At 40.7% G+C, this 27,636-nt stretch overlaps 1 protein-coding gene across 19 annotated transcripts in view; it reads left to right on the forward strand.

Annotated features, from left to right (window-relative positions):
* Positions 1-207: 207 nt before the first annotated feature.
* FGGY (FGGY carbohydrate kinase domain containing) overlaps positions 208-27,636 on the forward strand; it is a 224,458-nt gene continuing 197,029 nt past the window's right edge. For 4 of the 19 annotated variants that reach the window (XR_012086424.2, XR_012086425.2, XM_072997694.2 and 1 more), the window contains exons 1-5: positions 256-463; positions 17,725-17,860; positions 17,963-18,174; positions 22,250-22,361; positions 24,179-24,330. Coding sequence is in view for 16 of the 19 variants with exons in the window: in XM_072997694.2 (XP_072853795.2) it covers positions 17,764-17,860; positions 17,963-18,174; positions 22,250-22,361; positions 24,179-24,330 (573 nt within the window). In the remaining 3 variants the exon portion in view is untranslated. Of the gene's footprint in view, positions 464-4,063; positions 8,767-17,724; positions 17,861-17,962; positions 18,175-18,194; positions 20,927-22,249; positions 22,362-24,178; positions 24,331-27,636 lie in introns of those variants that run through there. The other 15 variants (XM_072997696.2, XM_078392925.1, XM_078392926.1 and 12 more) reach the window with 11 other exon arrangements.

Genomic DNA, 27,636 nt, shown 5'->3' on the forward strand with positions numbered 1-27,636 from the left:
TCTCCGACTGCAACGCCCATCCCGCGGCGGCGGCAGTCAAGGAGCGCCAGCTCCGGAGCGAGGCGGGTCGGCCAGCAGTGGGCCGGGCCCCGCTCCCGCCGTCGCCTCCCCGCCCCTTCTTTTAGGCTTTCCCGTCCCGTGCCTTTGAGGGCGAGGAAAGAAGGGGGGAGAGCGCTCCGGCTGCCAGTCACGGCTCGCGGCCAGTCCACCAATCAGACAACGTATTACAGACGCTCTCTCTCCTCACCCCCCCCCAGTCCAAGAGCAGCGGGGGAAGGGAGAGCTGGCTTTTATTTATTTATTTATTTTCTTCTCTTCGACTCCTTTCTTTCTTTCTTTTTTTCCGGCAACGCAGCCCGGAAATTGCCTTGTCAGGAGAGCTGTGGTTTCTGCAAAGTGTGTGCTGGTAACTGGCCGCTTCTTGTTCTCTTGCTAGCTAAGGTCATATTTCACTTTTGGGCAAGTAAGTGGGCTTTTGCTTTCCAACCCAAATAATACATTAGCGGTGTCGCAGAGCGTTCTGTTTCAGGAAATCCTCCTCTTGTGCCTTTCCTATTTTCTGAGCAGGGAAAAAAAAACACATGCCAGGGGTTTTGCTCTCTCTCTCTTTTTCAGCCTTTCACCTCTCTCCCCCCCCCCCCCCACAACGCACCAGCCTCCTTTCTCTGTGGGTGAGCCCTGATTTGACTCTCTGCCACTTGTGCATAATGGTGTGTGTGTGTGTGTGTGTGTGTGTGAAACAGGATTACAACTCTTAATACTTACTCTGGCTTTTTATCCATGGTAAGAGTTCCCTGTGTTAACCACGAGGGTCCCAAGGATGTCGTAGTGCAGGAGCGCAACGAGGGAAAAGTAAAACAGAGAGTCTGGCCAGAGAGATGACCTTACCCTTGTTTGCACTGCAGCTGGTTACTTGGGCTGGGAAGGGAGAAACAGATGGATTGGGGATTTCAGGCCTAGCCAAGGATGATGATGATGATGATCTTAGAACTGCGGAGCTGGAAGGGACCCTATGGGTCATAGAGCCCGGCCCCCGTCAAGGAGGCATTGTGGGCAATTAGAATCCCAACTTCTGACTTTACCTAAACCACTGAGCTATCATGAATTTCATTTCAGTTTTTTGAACAGAAAACCTCTTGCGGGGGCTAACCCGTCTCTTATATGCCTCAGGCCTGTCTTCTCTAAGTACAGAACTTCTCTCGACCCCTGTTCCATGCAAACCACAAGGGAAACCCCAGCATCGGTAACTTGGGTGTGGTAAGGAGGGGAAATGAAATGGGTGGCCGTCCAGAAGGGGTTGGGCTGCAGCTTCCAATGCCTTGTCTTGGCCAGGGCTGATGGGAGTCGAGGTCCAACAGAGTGTGTGTGTGTGTGTGTGTGTGTGTGTGTGTGTGTGTGTGTGTGTGTGTGTGTGTGTGTGTGTGTGTGTGTTTTCCTGGGTCCCTGATCTCTAGGCTTATCAGACTTCTTCCAAGTAGATTGTTGGAGTCGAGGTCCAACTGTGTGTGTGTGTGTGTGTGTGTGTGTGTGTGTGTGTGTGTGTGTGTGTGTGTGTGTGTGTGTGTGTGTGTGTGTGTGTGTGTGTGTGTGTTTTCCTGGGTCCCTGATCTCTAGGCTTATCAGACTTCTTCCAAGTAGATTGTTGGCCTGTTTGCTCCTTAGAGATGGGCACAAATCATGGTGTGATAATTACACTGTAAATCAGGGTTGAGCAGCTGTAGCCCTCCAGATATTCTTGTGCTGCAGCTCCCAGAATTTCTCACAGTTGGCTGTGAGGGTGAAGGGTGAAGGAAAATTTTAGACCAAAAATGTCTGTAGGGCCAGAGTTGCACATCCTACCAAGATGTTAAAAACATAGAGCTGAGGCAGGCGTCTCGGTACTCTGCTATCCGTTGAGCCACTGCACAAAAGGCATAGGTGTGCTGTCAAGGCGAGCATCAAGCAATTAATTACGTGTGGCTTTTTTCAGAGATTCCTCAGCCTTGACTGGCATTCAGTAAAGGCTTTCACGGTGTTTGTTACAAGAAAGTGGCAGATAAGATTTTCTTTGCACTCCCATCTTCAATGGGATCTGGACTTTGTAATGGAAGCCCAAGGGAATCTTGATGGCTGCCTCCTTTCTCTGTTTGCAGGAGCAAAGGTCTCATGATGCACAAGCAGGACAGATGGTGCTCTGGATTGCTTGAAGAAGTTGGTTGAGGATGGAGAGGAATGTAATAGAGCAGGGCACTAAGTCTTGCTGGCACGTATACTGCAAGACTGGCCTGCCAACAAAATGGCTGTGAATGGTCACATGGATTGTCAGAAAGGAGGGGTGGTCCAAAATGACTGGTTGGCCTTTGTAGGGCCAAAGCTATTGGTTTGCTCAGTCTCCATCCTAGAGTGTGCCTAATCTTTTCAAAATCCTGGTTGCAACCTATAAAGCCATAGATGTCTCCCTTTAGGGGCCTGCTTGGGTGTTAAGTTCATCAGGGGATGACATTCTCTCGATCCTGCCACCTTTACAGATGTGTTTGGTGGGGACACAGAGCCTTCTCTATAACTCCCTCCCATGGGAAGCTAGGCTGCTCCCATATCTGTTCTCATTGCAGAAGCAGACAGTGACCTTTGTCTTCAGGCAAGCTTTGCCTTAGGGCAGATCTGGGCAAAGTGCGGCCTGAGGGCCACATACGGTCTGCAAGCCGCTCCTGTCCAGCCAGCAGACAGTTTTGAACATCAAAACCATTTATAGCTTTTTGTCTAAAGTTGATCAGTTGCTTATCTTTAACATGCCACAAAAAACCTCTTTAGTATTTGTGAAGATTAACAAGTTTAAAATGAAAGCAATCATAACATCACTGTTTCATTTTATTTTTAAGTAAAGTTGGTTCGGCCCCGAACACAGTTCAGATTTTTCATGTGGCCCCCTTATAGAAATTAATTGCCCACCCCTGTCTTAGTGACTGGCTGCCTGACTGGAGTTTTTGAATGGATTATTGTGCCTTTCTACTTCAAATGCATTTTAGGTGTTGCTTTTGTTTACCATTTTTTACTGTGGTATTTGACCCTGTTAGAATTTGTATACTTCCCATTTTAGCTTTAAATATTGACTTTTTATGAGCTACATTGTGTCCTTTTTAAGGAGAAAGGTGGGGTAAAACATTTTAAATAAATAAAATAGACACTAAGTAACATGTCTGCCCTAAGCAAGAGATTCTAGGTGCTATGAAATACTATCAGTTTTTAGGTCCTTAATTTGTTATTGTACATTATTTTTCACTACTGGAGATGGGGGCAGAAGCTTCTGGGATTTTCTATCTCATGTGCAAAAATATTTTGCCTCGGTTTGGGATAGTATTTGCTTTGACTCGTGTACCTGAAGTTGCCATTTGTTGCTCTACCCCTCCAGTACAGACCTTTTTTCTACTGGTTGGTTCAGTCTGGGAGAGCCTTCATTTTACTAGTACTGTATAATAATAATCAGCTGGAAGGGTCCCTATGGACCATCAAGGCCAGACCTTCTCAAGGAAGCATAGTGGGGGAATCAGAACCCCATGCATTTACTTTGTGCGTTATAGGTGAAAATGAAATGGAAATGAAAATGACAAAAATGTAGTGGCACCTTAAAGACCAACTTTTACATTTTTTTAATATGAGTTTTCATGGACAACTCCATTTCATCAGATGTCATGAGAGCTCACGTTAAAGAATATAAAAGTTAGTCTTTAAGGTGCCACCACGTTTTTGTCTTTTTAACTTCTGTTTTCTCTAGAGATGGGGGTATTCGAATATAAATATCCCTCTGCACAGGTGGCGTTAACAAGGGTCCAGCCCCATGGGGCCGGATGGTCCACTCACCAATCTGCTGCGGATGTAGATGGTGCGATTCTACGAATGGCTATGCAGCTCTTGCCACTCTTCAACCTTGAAGTGCGGCTTGTCCTCCCACCTCCTGCCAGGAGTGGTGAGTGGATCGTGCGCTGCTGAGCCATTTGTAGAATCACGCCGTCTGCATCCGTGGTGGATTGGTGAGCGGACGGTCCGGCCCCATGAGGCTGGACCGTCGTTAACTCCACCTGTGCTCTTCTTGGCTGAACATGGGAGATAGTGGTTGCTGGCATAGTAGCAGCATCTCTCTGATCCTGACATTGTGTGAATATTGGATTGCCATATTGAATTGTAATGCTGTACTGACTTAAATGAGAATAAAGTCACCTGAATTCACTGAGATTAGTTTATATATAGACATGCCTGTATGTCTATATTCCTGGACCCCATTATCTGAGATCCTCTAAGTCAGTGGTCCCCAACCTTAGGCCTCCAGATGTTCTTGGACTTCCAACTCCCAGAAATCCTGGCCAGCAGAGGTGGTGGTGAAGGCTTCTGGGAGTTGTAGTTTGAGAACATCTGGAGGCCCAAGGTTGGAGACCACTGCCTAAGTGATGTTGCCAAATATAGGATGGTTATTAGATTACAGACAGAACCTTTCTATGGTTCCACTGTAGTTGGGAAACAGAAGCTCATCTGATGCTATAGTTTGCTATAGTTTTAAACTTCACTATAGTTTTCAATAGCAGGCAAAAACCTTCGTATTCATAGAGACTTTCATTTGTAAAAGCTTAAGTCTTTTAAAATGCTTTTCACAATGTTATCCTTGTTGTGGGTTTTTATTTTATTCTTTTGCTCTAGTTATATACAATCTAAAAGAAAATGCTTGTTTTTCTCTCTTCCTAAAATTTTAATGTAAAGTGCCCAGTGAACCTTAATTATTGGGACAATATGTAGATATTCTAAAAGAAAAAAAAGTAATAGGCCTGTGCTTAACAAATAAACTAGTCTGGTGTTAAATCCTTAATTATTCTTAAATAGATGTGACAGGCACTTTTAAATTAATTTAGCAATGCAAATTTATCAAGTGTCAAAATTAATGCTTAAGTTCAAAATGACAAATCACCTACGGCTTTTCTTGTTTACAATTATGATTCAGGGGGGCACAAGTAACATGCATTAAACTTCGTAAGATGGTTGCTGAAACATTCTCACCACTTGGCTAAGAATGTCTGCAAAAGCATGGTTTACAGCACGCTTTTTAAAAAGTCGATTCAGTTGTTGAATTTACTGTTGGCTTAGGTTTTCCAGTATCTGCCACAAGTAATTATAGACACACTGCTTAGGTGTTGGCCAGATAGGATGGGTTTGCCGGGAAGCACTCTGGATTGCAGCCAATATGCAGATGTTGGTGTTCTGTCACTTTGTAGACTCGTACACAAAAAGTAATTTTGCTGAACGACTAGCTAATAATGCAACTGGAAGTAAGTGGCCAAATAGACCCTGATGTGACTAGAATCGCCTCAGTGAGTGTGCCTGCTTACATCCTCAATACAAGTAGCATTGCCCTACTCACATCTTTGAATTGTGGTAGGATAAGCATTAAGAGGCATGATGGGTGCTGTTTCAAGACCAAAGTGAAAGAGAATGTGCCACTACCTTCCTGTACCCTTTCTCTTTTAATAAAAATGTTAGACCGCACCCTAAATATCCCAGAGAGCAAATTCCATATACAGTGGTGCCTCTCAAGACAAATGCCTCACAGGACAAAAACTCGCAAGGCAAATGGTTTTGGCAAGGGGGCTGATGACTTGCAAGGCAAATGTTCCTACGCCCATGCTTCGCAAGAAGAATGTTTTCCGTTTTTTGTTCCGGCCTCATGTTTCCTGATTTTTAAATGTTTTTCTATGATGTTCAAAAAGTTAAAGTTTTTTTTGATTGAAATTTTTTAAATCATCTGCACAATATGTATGGCTTTAAAGAGCACTTAATAAACCCTTTGTAAACCAAATTTGACTTTGTTCTGACTGTTTTTGCCCATAGGAACGCATTAATTAAATTTCAGTTCATTCCTATGGGAAAACGCATTTCGCAAGATGCATTTTTCGCAAGACAACATTAACCGTGGAACAAATTACATTCATCTTGCAAGGCACCACTGTAATGTCTACTGAGATGCAAGTCCAATTATATGTAGAAGACCTCATTTTAACTATGAGCATATATAGTTATAGTTGTGATCCGTCTCATGGAAATAGTGAGCCATTATTGGTTGTAATTATAGCGAGGTAGGTTCACAGTGCTATTCTGTACAAGCCTAAATGGAACTAAATCCCACAGAATAGAATGGAACTTACTCATAGGTAAGTGGGTATAGGATTATATCCACCCTAACCTGGGTGGCCCAGTTGAGCTTAATGGGATTTGTATCTGAATAGGGATGTGTACAGTGCCAGCATGATGTCTTGGAGAAAGTGTCAGACTAATCCTCAGAAGATGTGGTTTAAAATCCTTGCTTGGTCATGAAAACTCACTGGAGAAAAATGGCATCTCATCTACCTCAGAACCCCTTTTAGAGTTGTCACAAGTTGGAAGCTATGTGATGCCATGTAACAACAGCAAGGGATGTATAGGTTAGTGCTGCTGTTTACTTAAGCAAATAGGTTCTTCTGTCTGAAGAGCCTTTTAATCTAGTGGAAGGTGAACGGATATTATCATCACCAGTTTCCTAGCTTCTTTTGAAGCTCCCACCCACCAGCACATTTCATCCTATTCCAGAGTGTGCTCTCATTCATCTGGATAATGGTTTTAGAGGCACCACAAAGCAGGTGAAATTTGGCTGTCTTTTGGAAGCAATCAGAGCTGTCCTGCAGTAGATATTCAGTGCTGGTATTGGTAGCCATATGATTACTGTACTTCAGAGGATCTCTACATGAAATTTGACTCAAATGAGCCTTTAAAAATATGAGGATCAGCTTTAGTGTAAGACATATTCATACTTGGACCCCTGAGACTTCTCTGATGTCACACCATGTCGACAGCAAGATTGTTGACTAGCTTTTCAGGATATCTAAATATTTTCTCTGTCTACTTAAAAAGTGATTACCTAATAAGTTGGTCAGCCTCTTCTCTTTTGTTATGATTTAATACTGATGCAAGCCTTTTACTGCTTACTGAAGCCGAAATGTCATACATGCATTCACACAGCACAAGAGAGATAAATTACAGATTAAGGATAACACTGACGTTTGCAGTTGCATCCCCTCCAAACACCCACCCAATTCACCTATCAAGGCAGTGGAAACATCCCAAAGAGTGCCCTAAATATTAACAGTTGGAATGAAATGCTATATGTATGGGGAAAAAAATGGGATGGAAAGGGATAAGGACCCACATAGATTTGCCTAGGTAAATTATCTCTCATGTTCAGAATTGTGCTGAATTGTCTCCAGTGGTGGAACTGAGAGCTTTCCATAGACTTATTAGAGAAATTGATGACTTTAATAGAAATATGACCGCCATATCTTTCTACTCCATCTGTCAGGAGAAGTTGAAGTGCTTGTGTTTGGATTGAGGACATAGGCAAGAAATGCTAATGGAGGCACTGCCAACCAAATAAGTTTCCTTCCCTGATATTGTAGTTTCTCTGAATCTTTGTAAAGCTGTCTCTTACAGTTTTCTTCTCATCGACTTTTGTGCCATAAGGTATCATCCCATGTGATCAACAGCTAGGGATGCATAATGGTTGTATTTAACTTTAATACTGAAGTTAAAGCAAAGCAAAGCAAAACGTGCTGCTTATATACCGCCCCATAGCGCTTCAAGCACTCTCTGGGCGGTTTACAATTTAATCACGCAGGCTACACATTGCCCCCCAGTGAGCTGGGTACTCATTTTACCGACCTCGGAAGGATAGAAGGCTGAGTCAACCTTGAGCCGGCTACCTGGGATTTGAACCCCAGGTCGTGAGCACAGTTTTAGCTGCAGTACAGCGATTTAACCACTGCGCCACGGATCCCAGACCTAGAAGAATGGTAAGATACTAAAGAAAATACATATGGTAGAGGACCAATCTGCCTCTTTCTCACAAACTAGAACAGCCCCTCCTACAACACCAAATTTCACACGGGTGGCCCAAGAATTTTGCAAAATACTTGAGTTTGAAATGTGCTTTAAGAAGGAAGAAATTTACAGGCAATCAATGTTGGGCTGTTATTGTATATAAAGCAGTTGAAAATCCTTTTTTGCATGAACCTCTAGCCATGGACACTTAGTATAACTGTTGCGTGTCCTTCACATATAATTCTTTATCTTACTGAATTCTTTCCTGACCCAGTGTTTTAAGCAGTGACTCTCCTGCAACTAACCTTATGGAGAGTAATTAAACTTTTTTTCAACTTTATTTCGACTTCTTGTTCACCCCTGAAACAAGAATGAACAAACCAAAGGTTTTAAGTGAATTCTGGTGTTATTGTACAACAAGCAAACATGTAAACAAGCATGTTTAAATTTCTAGCTCTGTTCCTGCAGCCTGACAAAGTTATTAATGTGTGTGTGTGTGTGTGTGGGGGGGGAAGCATTATTTATTGAGTGCCTAAAATAATCCATGCATGCTTGAATTTATAGCTAGAGAAGATGATGACTAAATGTCAATTTACATTATTTATTAATTTCATTAATTCAAAATTATCAGCTATAATAGCTTGCAGTTCACTGGGTAGATTTTGATTTTTGCTGACACCTGTTGTAATGACATTCTGGTGCTGCTTGAGTGAAAATTCTGCTGAGCCAGAGTTGGAAAACAAGTTTAAAGTCCTTTTCTAGTCCGTCTAAGGGCTTGGTTGCAGATGGGGAAAACGTTTTGAATTGGATTTAGCATGTTTGAAATTGATTTTAAAATTGCCTATATGATGCAGAGAGAAGCTTGGATTCTTTTGCCTGTGAAGCATGAAAAGTGAGGTATTTTACTTGGCCACATGTTTATTTAAATTGCTTGTGAAATCAAATTATTTTGAGTCATTTTGGCATATGTGAATGCCTCTGTTGTAAATTGTCTCTGTGGGGTTTGTCAAGTAATGGATGACAGGATCACAGGTGTTGGGCTGCAAGAAAACCTTCTGAAAAGAGAGCCAGCAGAGAGAGAGAAGTTGGTTTGGGAGAAACTGCTCTCTCCTTTACAAGCCTAGAGGCTGTTGATCTCTGTTTCTCTGGTCATTTTCTCTTTGCTACTCACTGGTGTGTCTTCCCTTTCACCAGCCCCAGCTCCTGGTGCCATTGCTCCTTCTCCACTCCCTGTAGGTCTCTCTGTATGTGTGTGTGTGTGTGTGTTGGGCTACAGGGAAAGCTTGTGGTCTGATCTGTTTCATTTATTTATTTTATCTGTCATAATAAGTAGTGCTATGCTATGCTAGATTGAAAGATATACTGTATATAAAATAATACCGAAACGTCAGCTGCAGGTGACTGTGGGAGGCAGCCAGTGTAAGGGGTGGGCAGGTGCAGGACAGACCCACAAATACAACAGTTCCAAGGGCCCACGAAGCCCCCATGACCGATATACAACACAGTTTAAAAATGGATTTAAAGTTTTCTCAAGAGGATGCACACACGGACCCAAAAACTGTGTGACTGTTACTTTACTTTTAATCAACTTAAAAAAAAACCCAGTCCTACTTCGTTTTCATAGTGTAACTTCACCCTAAAGCTGGGAGACAAAGTACATGGCGAGTGCTGTCATTTAGATTGGGAAGATCTGGGATCAGATTCTGCTTAATCATAAGGCTTGTGAACCACGACATTTGGTATGGTATAATTTTTTTTAATCACAAAAAAGTTTTTGAGGATAATGTAGGAAAAGACCTCATGTACCCGAAATAGTTAGTGATATGGAATCTCTGCCTCACATGCTGAATCCAGACAGTCTTTTCCACCAACCCATGCCCTCTTGCAGGACTGTTCAGACTGGAAAAGGAACTTTCTGTTATCTCTGTTGAGTGATCAGAGATAAGACAGAGGCTGTCTTTCTGTAGCATTATGGAGAATGCCCCACTATTATCTACGATCAATTATTACAGGTAACAGTCTAAATGCCCAGGCTTAGCTGGTGCTTGAAGGAGCTACTCTTCCATGTGCCAGTTGAGACCCTTCGCATAGCACATTTGGGACAGGTGGCACATGATTTAACCAATGCTTGGAGAAGCACTTCTTGTCAATACCACAAGTCTCTTTATTTAGAGAAAGGAGCATAGAACAGTAAATGGGAAGGAGCAATTTTTCATGACAGGGAAGAGGTTTTGGGAGGGCCCTGTTATGGCAACAAATTCATCTATACCAGGGGTCCCCAAACTTTTCATAGTGAGGGCCACACTGGATATTTTCAAAGTTTTTGAGGGCCGATGGAACAGGAACATGCCTGTGCGTACGCAAACACAGATGCACACACATGGTGGCCCACCTGGATGCCTGCCCCCACCCGCCCACGCACATGCACCCATGCCCACCCCCTCACAGACGCACGCACACACATGCGCTCTCCCCCCAACACTCATGAAGACCCGCCCGCCTGCACAGACACCCACCCACCTGCACATTCCCACCCACACCCCTGCTTGTCTGCACATGGTCTGAAGGCAACAACAACATGGGCTGGACGTGGCCCGTGGGCCATTGTTTGGAGACCACTGATCTATACCATGGTTCTCAATCTTGGGAACTTCCAGAAATCCTGGCCAGTATAGCTAGGGCAAAGGCGTATGGGAGTTTTAGTCCAAGAACATCTGGGGACCCAAGGTTGTGGAACCATTGATCTTTATTTGGCAGCATAAATAGAAAGTACTTGTCATTCTAGTTGCTGCCTAATAACTTGTCAGCAAAGGGGTGAATATGAGAAGAAAGGTAGTCACTGGTGTCAATGGTGATGACTCACAGTTATTAGCTAATCCAGCTCATTAAAGTATCTTCAAACTACTAGAAAGAATGTTCTTTGTTGTTCATTTGGCTATGACATTTGAAGGAGCTGTGAGAGGGGTGTTGAAAGTTAGGACGGTGGTGGACTGGGAGCTGTAAAGCTGGATGGAGGTGAGTACAAGGGGGACCATTTCAAATAGATGCACATAAAATATATGTTAATTTCATTGCTATATAGGCAATGATGAAATTTTTGCAGTTTTAAAAATTTAGTTACATAATCTCAGTAGGCTGTCAGTTTGGATGTAGGATATCTGTATGCCATGACTTTCATAAAAACACCTGGTTCTTTGGTAATTCTCCGTAGTTTTTTAATGCATTACTTAACAGCTGGCAGGAAACGCTCTCATGAATTCTGTTACGTTACTGTATTTTTTTTTGCAAATGACTTGGAATAGGATTAGAAGTAGAACAGTTTATCCTTTTCATTGGTGGCTTTCAAAGTCTAAGAACTTTGGAAAGCTTGTTGAGGGATCCACACTGAGATTAGTAGTGGCAACTAAGGTATATTTTATGGAGATTATCCCCAGTTAACACACTTTCCTCCATTGCAATGTATTGCAACAATGGTGTGTAGGCTGAATTTAAGGGTTGGTGTCAGCATGCAATATGGGGAAAGCCTTCTACAGGCAAACAGATGTGTCATAGATTTTATTTTTATTTATTTTATTTATTTGATTTTTACCCCGCCCCTCTAGACCATGTCTACTCTAGATTTCCTAGAGGTCTGTGACCATCAGCCACTTCAGTTTGGCCAAAATTGTTTGTCTCACAAATAGTAAGTGATTCACCTTGAGATGATTTGTAGTATGTCTGCATCTGTTGGTATCCAAATGTTTTTAAAAAGATTGTTTTTAATACAGTAGGTCCAAATAGTGAAAAAACATAAAGAAGAGAAAAAATAAAGGGCTTTGACCTGAGATGAGTGTGTGTGAAACTCAGTTCTACCATCTAATGGTTTATCTCCAGTGTGTAGGCAAATCTTCCTTCCTTCCTTCCTTCCTTCCTTCCTTCCTTCCTTCCTTCCTTCATTCAACTAACAAAAATTGTCCATTGAAATGGGAAGGAATCCCTCAAGTAGCCCCACTGCCAACACAAGCACGCATTACAAAAAGTAAAAGCCAGAGTCTTGAAAATTGAAAACAACAGACATGGAAAAATAAAGGACAACATGTGGCACATGTGACTTAGGTCTCTAATGTTAATATGACTTACCTTATTCAAATCTCTTACAGGAAAAATCAAGATATCCCTGGCACAGTCACATGCAGAGACACTCAATAACTGGATTCTAAAGTGCAATGCAAAATGACTTCTGCCAGTTTGTAAAACAAAATAAGACAAAACTTTCCAGTAAAATGAAAGCAATACAAATACAAATGTATTCTTGAAAGCTTTCACGGCAGAGATCTGATGGTTGTTGAGGGTTTTTCGGGCTCTTTGGCCATGTTCTGAAGGTTGTTCTTTGTAACGTTTCGCCAGTCTCTGTGGCTGGCATCTTCAGAGGACAGGATCAGAATTCTGTGCTTTTGTGCAGTTTCTTTGGATAGTTGAGTATTTATAGCTGTAGGATCAGCTTTTGTCCTTTTCAGGAGATGGGTGATTGTGGTGATCAGCGTGTTTTTTGTTGTGGGTGTATTGTTAAGGGGGGAGAGATTATCTGTCACTTTGATTGATGGGTGTCGTTAGCTGGTCTTTTGTGTACAGTGATCACCAGTCCTTGTGGCTGGGTAGAATTTGTTGACCTTTTGCAGGCTGTATTTTTCAGAGCTGGGAGCCAGGCTTTGTTGAGTTTTAAACTTTCTTCTTTTTTGTTGAAGCTCTGCTGTGTTTGTGGATTTCAATGGCTTCCCTGTGCAGTCTAACATAATGATTACTGGTGTTGTCCAGTACTTCTGTGTTTTGAAATAGAATTCCATGTCCAGCTTGTTTTTAGGGCATGTTCAGCTACTGCTGATTTTTTCATTGTTTTAATCTGTAGTGTCTCTTATGTTCTTTGATTCTGGTGTGGATGCTGCGTTTTGTGGCCACACCTGCAAGGTATGAAGATGCTGGCCTCAGAGACTAGTGAAACGTTAGGAAGAACAACCTTCAGAACACAGCCAAAGAGTCCGAAAAACCCACAACAACCAACAAATACCAATCTCTAACAGACCAATACCTTTCTCTTGGCCTGCCCAAATGTTCAGTGGTGGCCAATTATAGGACAAATGAATTTGTCTGGTTGATCTTTGCCCTCCCAGAGGCTCCAGGAGGGCAAGATCCAGGAGAGCTTGGCCTTTTCATTGGTGTTGGAGCTGTCCATCTCCCTTTGCTTTGAACTTCCCAGTTCTGCAAATGTTTTACTTTCATTTTCCTAATGAGACTGACAAGTGCTGAGTGCTTTTTTTTAAAAAAAAAAACATTTCCCTTCAGTTTTTTAATCTAAAGTGCCAACACAATATTCAGTGCTTCACAGAGCCATGATTTGATTGTAGCCCACTTGGAGGTTCCTTGCTCCATTTCAGATCAGTTTGAAAATTAACAAGTACCGCTGCTTTGTTTCAGATTACAAATAATTTCTGAACCTAAAGCACATCATTACTTGAAACTAATCACACTATTTTATTTTTAGTCTTGCCACACTTCTGTCACAAATGAATGGAAGTGGAAGAAAATCTCTGGTAATTATCTCAGGAGAAAGCGAGGTGTCTGGATCTTCCAGGCTATTTTGGACGGCAAGTGGCATTCATTGTTTGTGTCAGCCTTGTGATTGCTTATATTCTCTGTGAACAACATTTTAGGATTTTCAGATAAATGAAAGAGTTTTGAATAATTCTCCTCTTTTCTTTCATCACTGTGTCAATGAGAAAAAAACTGCCATATTTGCACAAAGTTAAAATGGAAAGCTCAACAACAAAAAAACAACAACACTAAGATCATGGTCACTGGTCCCATCCTGGCAAATAGAAGGGGAAGATATGAAGGCAGTGACAGATTTTACTTTCTTGGGCTCCATGATCACTACAGATAGGGACAGCAGACATGAAATTAAAAGATGCCTGCTTCTTGGGAGGAAAGTGATGATAAACCTAGACAGCATCTTAAAAAAGCAGAGATATCACATTCTCAACAAAAGTCAGCATAGTCAAAGGTATGGTTTTTCCTTTAGTGATGTATGGAAGCGAGAGCTGGACCATAAAGAAAGCTGACCGCCGAAGAATTGATGCTTTTGAATTGTGGTGCTGGAGGAGGCTCTTGAGAGTCCCCTGGACTGCAAGGAGAACAAACCTATCCATCTTGCAGGAAATCAACCCTGAGTGCTCACTAGAAGGACAGATCCTGAATCTGAGGCTCCAGTACTTTGGCCATCCCATGAGAAGAGAAGACTCCCTGGAAAAGACCCTGATGTTGGGAAAATGTGAAGGCAAGAGGAAAAGGGGATGACAGAGGACAAGATGGTTGGACAGTGTCATCGAAGTGACCAACATGACTTTGACCCAACTTCGGGAGGCAGTGGAAGGCAGGAGGGCCTGACATGCTCTGGTCCATGGGGTCACGAAGAGTCGGACACGACTAAACAACAACAAAAAATGGAAAGCATTTTGCTTCCTCTGAGTACATTTTTAATAATATTTCTTCAGATTGTTGTTGGATGGACTATATAAATATTTATCATCACTGCAGACCTTTGATTACTGCAGTAGGACGCCCATATCTTTTGGAGATTGGTTCCATGATCTACTGTGAATACTTGAAATAGTGGGTTTGAGGGAATCTCATATACAACATAAGGAGACGGAGAAAAGGCCACAAGGAAATGTCTTTATATGTTCTATATAGGACTGTGGCGACCTGCAGGTACTGATCTGGTGAATACAGGAAGTCCCGTAATAGTTTTGACTCTTCTGATATTCCTTAAGTAAGCCGCTTTTGTTGTGTTTCTTTTTAAACAGTCTCCTTAGTGACCAATGGGAGTTTTTACTAGCTCTTCCATGTCAAATAATAAATTGAATTGTACTGTCCATTTTTTTTCGTTTTGTGGTATGTATGGATACTGACACTTTTGAAGATAATTCTCCACTCCACCGTAATTTGTATAAAAAATTAAATGATCTTACAGTCTTATTTTCCCTCTATTTGTATCTGTGAAATGTCCTGTGTATCTAAATGTATTTTTGATTGTGATGGTGATGTTATGCTGGTTCAGAGACCTGGGCACTTCTGTATTGGAGCATAATAAATGGAAAGAGATTCTTATTAATTATTTGATGGTTTGACCATTTTGAGCTCTTTCATTTCATACTACAATTCATGGTTTGATGTTACATTTACGCAGATCAGTAAGTTAGGTATCTGACTGTGGAACCAGAGGTTGGGAGTTTGATTCCCCACTGTGTGGTCTCAGTATGTTCCCAGAAGAAGGGACTGGCAAACCATTTCTGAGTTTTTCCTACCTAGAAGACCCTGAAAGCTCAGAATTTATTTGAGAGCACACAAGTGTTATTATTATTACACACAGAGAGCTTGTGAGTGGTTTTCTGACTTGAGGAAACACTTATCCTTAGTGCAGCAGGCATGGTTGCTATGCAGGTCGGACCCACCCACTCCCTTCCTCTTCTTTTAATCAATTTTTACCATGATTTATTAAAAATGGAAAACAGTGCTTCATCCGAACATATAGCAAGTCTGTGTACACAAATGTAATAAAAACTAAAATATGTAGGATAAAGCTCCAGTAATGTCAACAAGACAAAGAAAAACAGCCTTTAAAAAAAAGATAGCTAGCCAGCTTTAAAATGTTTTGCCAGACTAAAAGGTGCCAAAATGATTGTAATTTTGGCATGAGTTGCACCTGTGTGAGGAAGATATTCCATAGTTGGAGCATCATAAATGGGAACATTCTCTTCTTTGCTGATAGAGCTCAATATCCAAGATTTTTAGAGAGGAACATTCCTCAGTCAATGTATTCTCAAAGAGCATTCCTCAGTCACTTTATGTCATTAGCAACCTAATAGAAGATGAGATGTTGCTGTACATGTTTAGGTACTAAGCCACTTATATCTTTAGACATTAGCATCAGGATTGTGGTTTGGGCTTAGAAACAACTAGGCAGCCATTACAACTAGTTTAATGGTACCCTCTGGCTGTACTGGTTGCAGTATTGGCTGTTTTGTTTTCTACTAGCTGATCTTTTCAGACCACCATCGAGTACTGTACATGTACATGTGGTGTAGTATAGTAATTCGATCAGGGGTTTTTGAGAGCATGAACCACTGTGGTCAGATTATAACCTGTTTGGCACAGATGTACTTGGCAAAACAACCGTAGCTGGTAAAATGCACTCCTAGCCACTTAGGCTACCTGGGCCTCCCGTGATGTGGCTAAGTCAAATTGTATCCCTAAGCTATGCACTGTTGTTTCTGGTGGAGCATAATTCCATCTAGAGAAGATATACACCTAGTTACTAGTCCAAAGAGCCACCTACTCAGAGGACTTACTGTCTTAGTGTGCTTTTTGTGTCTTTTAGTTTTTCCAGATATTAATGTTTTCTGATGCTTGTTGACTGCATCCTGTAGCACAGTGGTCCCCAACCTTGGGCCTCCAGATGTTCTTGGACTTCAACTCCCAGAAATCCTGGCCAGAAGAGGTGGTGGTGAAGACTTCTGGGAGTTGTAGTCCAAGAACATCTGGAGGCCCAAGGTTGGGGACCACTGCTGTAGCAGATGTCTGCTTGAGATTTCAGTTTTTAGGATTTAATATGGTTCTTGTGGTCCCCCGAGAATAAGTCACACTGGTGAATGCATCACTGTTTTGTGGATCCAGATGTCCTCTAGATGAAATATTAGATGTAGCTTATACCATCAAATAATGTTTTTGTAGGAATTGAGTTACAGGAGGAACACAGAAAGCTTTCGTTGGAAGTGATACAAAATGATGATACAGTAAATCACTGTATATTATTTTTACATACTGTGCCAAGTTCCATTATAAAAACAACTCTTAGGTCACAAATTGTTGGAGGCATCCACAAACAGAATCACATTTCTTCACTTCCAACTCAGATTGAGAGATTAGAAACATAGTAAGTGTGACTGAGTGCAGTTTATGAATTAGGTATAGGTGCCACACCATGCTTGAGCTGCCACAGCAAAATACCTAATTGATTCACTTTATACGGATTATGCAGGGGCTTAGAATGTTGATGGATCTAATAAGGACTCGAGAGCATCCAGAATCACTACATACACTGGACTTCTTCAAGAGCAGTCTGGCACTTTCGGAGCTAAAGTGGGCTTCTCTCTAAACCAGCCAGAATCAGAGCTAAGCTCTATGAAGCACTCTGTGCTTCATGGAGGCAAATTACTTGCATTCAGAAATAGCATATTTTAGGCTTTGCTTTTGTGAAAATACTTGGGGGGGTGAGAGTTGGGCTGAGTGTCTGACAGGTCTCTATCTTCTAATCTGAGGGCACTTTTTAACAAAGGGCTTTCCAATCACTGTTCTTTCAAGGGGGTGGGGATTGTAACTCAGATACATTACTGTTACATTTGGCTTCCTTTGACAAGTAGTACTGTACTTCTCTTCCCTTCCCCCTGACTTTTACTACCTAGTTGGGTAGGGGTGTATAAAAACTGGCACCTGTGTGAGATCTGCTACTGTAAGTGTTCCTGAATGGAGGAGAAAAGAGGTGCTAAGTGTCATCTGCCAAGACAGGATAATTTGTAGGCCAGGAAAACATCTGTTGCTATCTCCCTCTACTTCCCTTGTGGAACTTCAGCCTGTTGGACCTCATGTTCTCCACAGGACCAAGCCCTCCCTGCTCCTGGATTACAAAATAGCTGCTTGCTTTCTCCTCCCTTTATTCTCTGGTCTTTTCTTTCCCTTCACTTTTATCACTTGTTTGGGGGTGGAGTGTATAGAAAGTGTTTTTGTGTATGTTGTCAGCCTTATATCCCATCCTATTTTTAGTAAATATCTTCAAGCACTTCATAAGGCAAGTTCTGTGTCATGAATGGAGAAAGTGCTGCTATTGTGTTCGACTTGCAGCATTTTTGGTGTAGGAGAGTGAAGCTGCCACCTGTTCTCAAACAACATATTTTGTTAGGTAAGGCTAAATTGTGGAAGTGAACAGTGCCCTTAAACAGTGAAGCCTTCTTTCAGTGAAGTGTATTTTTAAAATCCAATTTTTGTCTCCTGTCCTCCAAAGGTCTGCTCACAATGCAAAGCAAGGACCTGGAACCAGTAAATTACTACGTTGGAATTGACGTTGGCACAGCGAGTGTCCGTGCGGCTGTGGTAGACCAGTTTGGGACACTAGTGGCTTATGCAGACCAGCCAATTCAAATTTGGGCACCGCAACCAGACCACTATGAGCAATCCTCTGATGACATCTGGGCTGCTTGTTGTACAGTCACAAAGGTACAGACGTTGACATTTACTGTGAATTGCATGCTACAAACTGTGAGACAGCTTATCTAATGAAGCTGGACAATTCTCTGCTGCCTTTGTCACTATGGACTGTTTCTCTCATACAGACATGCCGCAGCTATGACATTGTAAGCTGGCTAAAATAACCGGTGACATTTATTAGCCGATCTCTTGTCTACCTCTTTCACAATGTGGGCCTCCCTATTCCATTATTCAGATACGTCTGTATAATGGGCCACACTGTTAGGTTCAAAGTTTGGCAGCAGCTTTTGATATATATGCCTTATGCCACCCACAGTTACATCTCTTTTTTTTATGTATGTCTCTGCTGATTACCTTTCAGTTGCTAGCAGGATTCCTCCTTTGCATTTTGTCTCATACAAAATGTGAAAGGATTCTGCTGAAAAACCGGAAATAAAATATTATCAGCTTGTATCTTGATTTAATTGGAGAGTGAGAGTATGCAGACCCTTTTAAATATCTGTTGTTTAGATTTACCTGTTGTTTCAGATTCACAATTGTTGGGGGGAGAAGCATATTTGGTCTATCCAATGGGCAAAAGATGATAAAGGCCCAGTTCCAGTTTTATTCACGTAATTGGTTGTTGTGCATACAATGGTAGGTAGTTTGCTATGTGTCTGTTGTGTGCCTGGTTGCCTCCTGATTGTGCTGCTGAGCTCACAATCAGTTGTGCAGTGGACATGTGGCAGACCACAAAAACTACTCATGTGATTGCCCTTATGCATGATGGGTTTCATAGTAGGATTTTGGCCAAAATTTTGCTTACGGGAGAAACCAGAGACAAAACGTCAATTATCTGTTTTTAAATTTCCCATAAGAAATTAGTACAAGCAACTGTTCAGAAATATTCAAGTTTAACATGTAGTAGATTGGGGGGGGGAGGGAAAGCACTAAGTGAAGTACTTGAAGATGATGCTGTGTATTGGCACAAATTGTAAAGAAGAAATCTATGTGGGAAATGGAGAGAAAGTTAAGAACATGTTGCATTAGAGACTGAAGCTCCTTAATGTGAGTGTGTGTATGTGAGAGGGAAATCAATAGCCTACCCCCCCAATCCCTATACATTTGCCTAAGCATATGCCTTCCATTTGCCTATGACTAAAGTTTCTATACATTGTAATATATTTTTAAAGCATATGTGATATAAGGCTCTAGTGTTTACCCCTTCTTTTTCTTTGTCCCAGTCAAAGAAGTATGTTTTGAGAAAGTTTGGATGTTGTGGGAGTGATACAGGAAGTTAGAATGAGTTTACATATGGTGCAAATGTGAAAGGGACTTTGATAAAGCTCAGGGACAGTTTAAAGTAGATATAAATTTAACACTTGCTGAAAGTGGTGAGGAACCTACCTCAGAATGGTTTATCATCTTGTTCTAGTCTTGGGAATAAAGTGTTCCATTTTTATGTTAACTCTGCCTAAAATTTAGTTTGGGAAATCTTTGGCTTCCTGCAAAATCTGGGAAGCAAGTATGGCCATTCCTTTGGTAGTATTCCCTTGTTTCATTGGCATTTCTGTGGCGTTTTTGCATAAGGGAAATAAGTGGTGACACAGAATACTGGGGAAATAAGAAGTCATCATCAGAAGTAGTGGTGGTGGGAACTTGCCTGTGGCGCCATTAGAGAATATCATGTATACTTCATATTTACATATACCGTACATTGAATTTTATATTTTTTATTATCTTCATATCCTCTCTTTCCTTTAATGGGCTCAAGGCTGTTGTTGATGGTCAAGCAAAAATGACTTGGCAGGAAGAAGAGTGTAGTTTGTACTACAGGCCGACAACATCTTGGACCATTCAGAGTTTTTTGAAGCAACTAAAAGCAATCTTTTTACTGATTAAGAAATGGAATAAAAATTGAGTTTAACAAATTGTAACTGAAACAGTTAGAAAACCTGGGGAGGCTTGAAGCTCTAATTGTAACTAATTGTTATTAATTTTTAAAAGAAATAACTTTCCAGGTCTCGGTTACCTACTGAGAAGAGCTGACATTTACCTTGTGTAGGGAAAAATAAAAGACTTTTGTTCCAGTCTGTCTGCTATGTTTGGTTGGTTAATCAGAAAAAAATGATGTTTGCGTCTTTGTGTTGATATTATGACCTTGAGTGGCAGTGAGCATCAGGGTGGGTTGCCCTTTAGCATTCTGTGAAAAAGCTCTGGAGTTGGACTGCTCCGTATTCTGAGGCTGACTCTTTAAATATACATAAGCTGCCTGGTAATTCGTAGTGGAGCAGTTCACCACTCTCTTGTTATTGATCAGCCTTTTCAAACATTAATGAGCCATGCTCTGTGGCAAGCATCTTGGAGGAGGCGGTGGAAGATGGGGGTGGGGCCAGAGCAACAGCTACGTGAATAACAAAATGTAGTACTTGTTTTCGTCACACGCTTAGATCCCATTCCCTTTCTGCCTATTTAATTTTTACAGATATTTTCCAGTATATACAGATGAGTTGAAATGGAAGAACAAAAGCATGTTGACGTGAGAAAATAAAAAATATATAAAACTAGGTCTGGTCAAAATGGCAGACATCATCTTGACGTTGCTTCAGTCATATTGAAATGTTCTCCTTTACTTCGTTTCAGTGCAATGGCAAAATAAATACTGTTTTCTCATCTTCCCTGATGATTCATTGAGTTCAATGGGATTCAAGTATTTATGCTGAAAAATCAGTGAAATTACATTACTCTTACAGAAAACTATTTCATGGAAGCATGACTTATTGTAAGAAAGGTTTTAAAAAAAAACATGAAGTAATTCTTTCTTGCCATATCTAATCAAACCATTATATTTGTGATACGTATTTCCAATGACTGAGGCCACTGATAACTGTTTATTGAGAAAGAGTGGGGATGTGGTCAAAATGCTTGTAGGGAAGATGGAGATTTGTCAGAAATGGAGTATACCTCATATCATGTCTTTCCAACTTCATTTATGTTTGCCTTGTGTAAAATATATTCAACAAAGTCAATTAGTGTAAGCTGAATTAGTGATGCTTCTGTATATTTTTTTGACATTTATCTTGTTTTTTTATCAACTGATCTTAAATTTGAGGATCATTGACAGAAAGGTGGAATGTAATTTTTAATAATTGAAATAATAATTGAAAACAGTGAGTCTGGTTCTAAAAATGAAGATAGGTAAAGGTAAAGGTTCCCCTTGACAATTTGTCCAGTTGTGTCCGACTCTAGGGGGCGATGCTCATCTCCATTTCCAACCCATAGAGCTAACGTTTGTCCAAAGACAATCTTCCATGGTCACGTGGCCAGTGCGACTAGACATGGAATGCCGTTACCTTCCCATTGTGGTGGTACCTATTTATCTACTTGCATTTTGCATGCTTTCGAACTTCTAGGTTGGCAGGAACTGGGACAAGTGACGGGGGCTCAGTCCATCGTGTGGATTCGATCTTACAACTGCAGGTCTTCTGACCTTGCAGCACAGAGGCTTCTGCCGTTTAACCTGCAGTGCCACCACGTCCCCTAAAAATGAAGATAGTGGTATAATAATAAGGCAGAAGAAGAACTTCGCAAACAACCTCAGCACCCAGCACCATAATAAGAATAGATGGAAATGACACTGACTGTTTGCTCTCTGGCTTCACTGATGCCCTAAAATATAGCCATTAATGTCTGCATAATGTAATTCTGAAAGGATTTAAAATAAGTATAACAGTTGAAGAAGATTTTGGAAGATCTTGAATCCAACTTTTTGGGGGCACAATGAATAAAAATAAATTCCCAGCTAGCACTGATGGAGCAGTTTCTCTGCCTGAATCTTTGAAGAACTGTGCCACTAAAAGTAAACAACATTGGACTAGATAAATAGGTGGTCTGAACTGATGCCAGGGACTGTCTTTTTTGTGTGGTTTTACAAAAGGTTTGATGTTCTTATTTATATTTGAGGTGCTTAAAGGATAAGTCTTGTTTAAAAAAAACAATGTATTTCCATCCAAACTGCTTTTTTGTAAGCCTCTTTAGGTCTTCCTATTTTTGTGTGCATGCATGTGATAATATTTTCAGTGTATATCTTCTTTGTGCTTCACAGAAAGTTATCCAAGGGATAGATATTTCCCAGATTCGAGGACTTGGCTTTGATGCTACCTGTTCCCTTGTTGTTTTAGACAGCCGTTTCCAACCCTTGGCAGTCAATGCTGAAGGTAAGACATTTAAATAACTGAAATCTGCCCAGTGGAGTCTCTGCTACTGTGTGGTCCAGGCTAAGATCTTGTTCTGAGAGGCATTCAATGCTGTTTTTTTTCTTCTTCTTACTTTTTACTGTTACATTTTTATTTCTGGCTTTTAACATTCATATTTTATCATTTTGACACTGTTTGGGCTGACTTATTTCTATTTTATTTTTGTAAATCTTTAATGTTATTGTTTTTATTTGATATTTTATGTCTTCTGCCTGTTTGGTGGCATATGAACATATTAGCTACATAAAGATAAAATAAACAAAGAGAACACAAAGATTTCCCATATTAAAATGAAATTAATGTAAAGAGGAATTGGCTAGAAACATCTTAAAGGAGAGACAAATACTAAAGGAAAGCTATTAAAACAAGGAGAGCTATTAAAATAGGGGCAGTGTCTACCAGAACCCTGAGCCAAAAGGACATGAGATTCTTTGTAAAATAAAAGCTAAGATGAATTTTAGGGTCTTGTTCAAGTGCAGCAGAGTAGAGAAGTGTGTAGGGAGATAGAAGAATCGCTGTAAGGTTAGATGTTAAGACATAAGGGCTACGATATTGAATTGAATTTACTTTATTGTCATTGTACTTCTGTACAAACAAAATTAAATGCCATCTCGAGTACACATAATGATAAAATACACAAGAACATAGCATCCATAACATGAAAACATAGCACACTGCACATAAAACACATCCCTCTCATTCACATCCACATTCTTCACATTCAATTTCTCGTTGCACAACACATTAATATTGCACTATATAGTGGATATATGGCAAACAACCAGGAGCCATGACCCCTGAGGGTGCAACTGGTTGGTAGGTATTTCTCCAAGTCTAGTCTAGCCGTAGAAGTTTCCTGAATTGGATGTTGGACAACTTCAGAACCAGTTTTTTGTGACTATACACGTGACTAATTGAAGAGCTACAGGTTTAGGAAGCAGCATGTCTTTATTGAGGCTAAGCAGATCCACAACATGCTAATGAAGAAGGCACAGAAGAGGCTGTATTTCCTGAGAATGCTCGGCAAGTTAAATTTATCTCAGCATTTACTTCTGTCATACTATCGTAGCACCATTGAGAGTGTCCTAACCTATGGCATTCTGGCATGGTTTGGGAGTAGCTCTGTAGCGGACAAAAAAACTCTACAGAGAACCATTAAAATTGCCCAGAATATCATCGGGCTCCAGCTACCAACCCTGGATGACATCTTCACATCCCGCTGTCTAAGGAAATCACATAGCATCCTGAGAGACTCTTCCCATCCTGCTTATAACTTTTTTGAACTGTTACCATCTGGCAGAAGATATAGAACAATTAAGACTCGGACCACACGTTTTCTCAATAGTTTTTATCCCAGAGCTATAATTGCAATTAATAATGAGCTTAAAGACCACCAGTAGTGAATAATTAGTTGGACTGTGTTACTTGGCCTGCGGTGTAGATGTTTGTATTTTTAGTGGGGGACTTTTAGTGAGTGGGGAGTGTTTGGGAATTTTATGTGTGTGCATGTGTCTGGTCTCTGGGTGTCTGTGAATTTCGTTGTATGTGTATATACTTACAATGACAATAAATTATTATTATTATTATTATTAAGTCTCTTGATGAGAGATCACCAGAGAACCTTTGTACATGGCTTTGAGTTCTGTGATGGAAGAAAGGCAGATACACATGTTTTAAGTAAATTGTGTGTGTGTGTTTGTGCGTGTACATGAGCACGCATGCATGCATGTATCTAAACTAAACAAAAATGTATCCAATCTTCTCTTTGCTTTTACAAGGAGCACACAACAGAAACATCATCATGTGGATGGACCACCGAGCAGCTGATCAAGTAGCACGTATCAATGGGACAAAGCACAATGTCTTGCATTACGTTGGAGGTGCAATGTCAGTTGAGATGCAGCCGCCTAAGTTGTTGTGGATAAAAGAAGTGAGTATGTCAGAAAACACAACAAAATTCAAATAAAGTTTTATTCTGCCCAACCTTCCGCAATCTGGTGCATTCCAGGCTTGTTGCACTACGATTTACACCATCCCCATTCACCCTCCTGTCTGAGAGCTGTGAGCACTCTAGTTCATTGTATCTGGAGGGCACCTACAAATGTTTAAACACATTGAACTCTTTCTTTTGAAGAAGAAAAGAGTCCATACGGTCTAAAACAGTAAATACTGTGGAGGGAGAAAAATTTTTCTGTGGATCTTTGTTTTTAAGTTGACTGGTTTTGAGTAGCTAGATTTCTGATGGTTCTTGCAGTAAATATGTTTTGTATAAGCCTTTGTTCTTGGTTGGAGACCCTGGCATTTTGTATATTTGGCTTTAGGAAAATGAGATCAAGCCTGCATAATTTGCTAACTACAGAAAAGTTTCTATCCAAGCACAAACGTGGCCGTAGGGCATGGTATAGTTAATGTTCACCAGCTTTTATAATCTCCTATATAGAGGAATGATTTGACCAATTCATTAGCCAGCTGTGTGTGTATTACCCACCTCAGAGTTTGCAACGGGGATTTCTAGTCATTGACACAGTTGGTGCTTTTGGTATCCTGAGTGTTCAGTGGAAAACATGCTGCTTTACTTTTTCTACAGTGTTCTGTTTCTCCGGCCTTTTCAGCTGTGGTGTGAAAGTTTCTCTTGCAACAGTAGAATAATTAGCATAATGTAGTAAATGCCCTTGCAGTGATGAATCAGTAGGAACTGCGTCTTCTTCTCCCACCATAATGTCCTTAATAAGGATTCCAAAACAGTTGCATAGGTTATCAGGACCTGATGTGGCACCTATATTTTAAACATAGGTCCATTGCAAGAAGAGTATTGTAGAGTGTTTCTCAGTCTACCCTGTGACAAGTAGATTATAAAGAAAGCTTGAAGTCTCTAGACTTTCTAACATAGAAAAAGATACAGGCATGGACACAATAGGATGTATATAAAGACTGAAGAGAGAGAGAGAGAATAGAAAAACATTTTCTCTCTTGCAGTCAAAATATTTGAGTTTGAGATTATCCACTGAAAGTGATCTGGTCCATAGGATTAGTACAAACATAAGTAAATGTTCTTTCATATAAGAGTTTGTGGGAATTACCAGGTATATGAGTCACTGAGAAAACCTTAATTTGGTGATTCTCAGTATGCTAGGTAATAATGTGCTTGCTTTAACGGCACAGGTACCTAAATTGGACTCATATAGAGAAGGTTAGCATGGGTGGACATGAATGGAACACCTGTTTTCAGAGGAGCTGTAACTGCCAGCTGTTTGGGACAAGATGAGATATGCTTCCTTTGTCATGCCATGATTGTCATCATCATAGGTTCATCTGGCCGCACAGTGCTGGCAATACAGTATATGACTTTGGCTTGGCCTCTGATTTATCATGGCAGTTAGCATACATCATTTGTACAAATAGTGGAATAGACATAGAACATAGTCGCTTGATTTCAGAATGGTGAAGGCCCCTTCCAGACTTTTTTTTTTAAAGTCCTTCCCTTTTAAGTAAAGTCTCATTTTAGAAGAGGTGCTTGAGAACTTTCATTGTTAGTGGTGGTTGGAGTTTAGATGACAGTAAGATTGAATTGATGTCAAGTTACACCCAAATATGTGATAATCCCTGCAGGGTTTTTAAGTTATGTAAGATATTTAAGGAGTGGTTTTATCTGTGTTCCCCTCTCCCTTGTGACTTTCCATGGACAAACAGAAATTTGAGTTCTAGTCCAACACTCTATACACTACATCACACTGGCTGTGTATGCATTTGTTTATTTATCAAACATTATTTTCTAATCTTCTCCTCCCATTTGAAATAACAAAGAATCCTTGTTTATAATTGGAGATCTTACCATATTCATATTCCATGACTAATTTATGTGACTACTTGAAGCAGCAAAGTCCCACAACTTTTCATCAACTCTCCAAAATCATCACCTGAGCTGGCTTATTTCTTCTATACGAAGGAGCACTTCAGCAGACAGAAGGCAGTCTATTCACAAAGTCACATTCTAATGCCCTCTCTTCTGTTTAAGTTTTATGTGGCTCAGGCTGATATATAGTTTCTTAATTCCAACTGTCAGATGAAAGGGAAAAATGTGTGCCACTTGAATATTTTATAACCTCCACTAGTCTGGCTTGTACATTTGGTCTCAATGATGCTTTCTGTCCCTTAATGAAGGCCAAATGGAAATTACCCCCTGTCAGCTTACAACAGCTGGAGTCTCTTATCTTGACTCGCACCATAGAGTAACAAGGTGGAGGCTAGAGAAGGTCAAGGAAGTTAACTGGCAGAAGCCGATAGTGACAGATTCATGTTAATGGGGGTTAATTAGCAGTGCTTGTGGACCCTTCATGAAGTATGAATATTCCTCTAAGCTCCTGTTCCATAGTTCACTGGTCTTCTAATTATTCATAATAGTTTTAGGAAAAGGTTTGGTTTTCTACTTGCTCTTTAAATGGGAGTTAGAAACATCAACAAGCAGAGTTTGCCAACAAAAATGTTTAGTCTAGTAGCCCCAAGCAGACAAATGCAGCCACATAGGGAAATAAGTGGGTGTGAAAATGTTAGATCTCTGTGGCTTGCCAGGATTGGTGTTATGGATATGGAATAGCTCTGTGACATTAGTCTGCCTTCTAGGGGTTCCCAGTATTTAAGCTGTAGGATACGTCCGTTTTGCCAGCCAGAGCATAGCAATCTCTGTCCTGCAAAATGGATGGAGTAGTTTATTTTGTTATTATTCTTATTAGGTTTTTATCCTGCCTCTCTCTCTCTCTCTCTCTCTCTCTCAAAAAGAGAGAGACTTGAAACCAAGAAATGGAAAGTGATATTCTCAGTTCCATTTGCTTTACTGAGAAGGTAATCTGTTTTGCTTAGAAATGTGTCAGAACTATTGCTACTGTTTGGCATTTCACAGTTCTTCCACCTTATCATTTACTTTGGGTGTGTGTTTTTTTGTTTTTTGTTTTGGCCTGTGTGTGTGTGTTTCCATGTGTGAGAGAGAATGCTAAAAGCACAGATAACCAAGTGAGGATAACCTTTCATGCCTCCCCTGAGTTAGTCTGGGGATGTGTGTTATAATAAAATCTGTTGTGCTTCAAGATACAGCATGACTGTTGACAGCAGCTTTCTATCCAAGAATCTTCTTCTTGGGAGAGGTGTGATAGCCATCTGTAGAGCTTGATGTCCCAATATATTGCTGAGTCATTCCACAACTTGCTTGTTTGTTGCTTTCACCAGTACTGGCAAGTTCCAG

The sequence above is a fragment of the Pogona vitticeps genome, chromosome 4 (genome assembly GCF_051106095.1).
Source record: "Pogona vitticeps strain Pit_001003342236 chromosome 4, PviZW2.1, whole genome shotgun sequence".
NCBI lineage: Eukaryota > Metazoa > Chordata > Lepidosauria > Squamata > Agamidae > Pogona > Pogona vitticeps.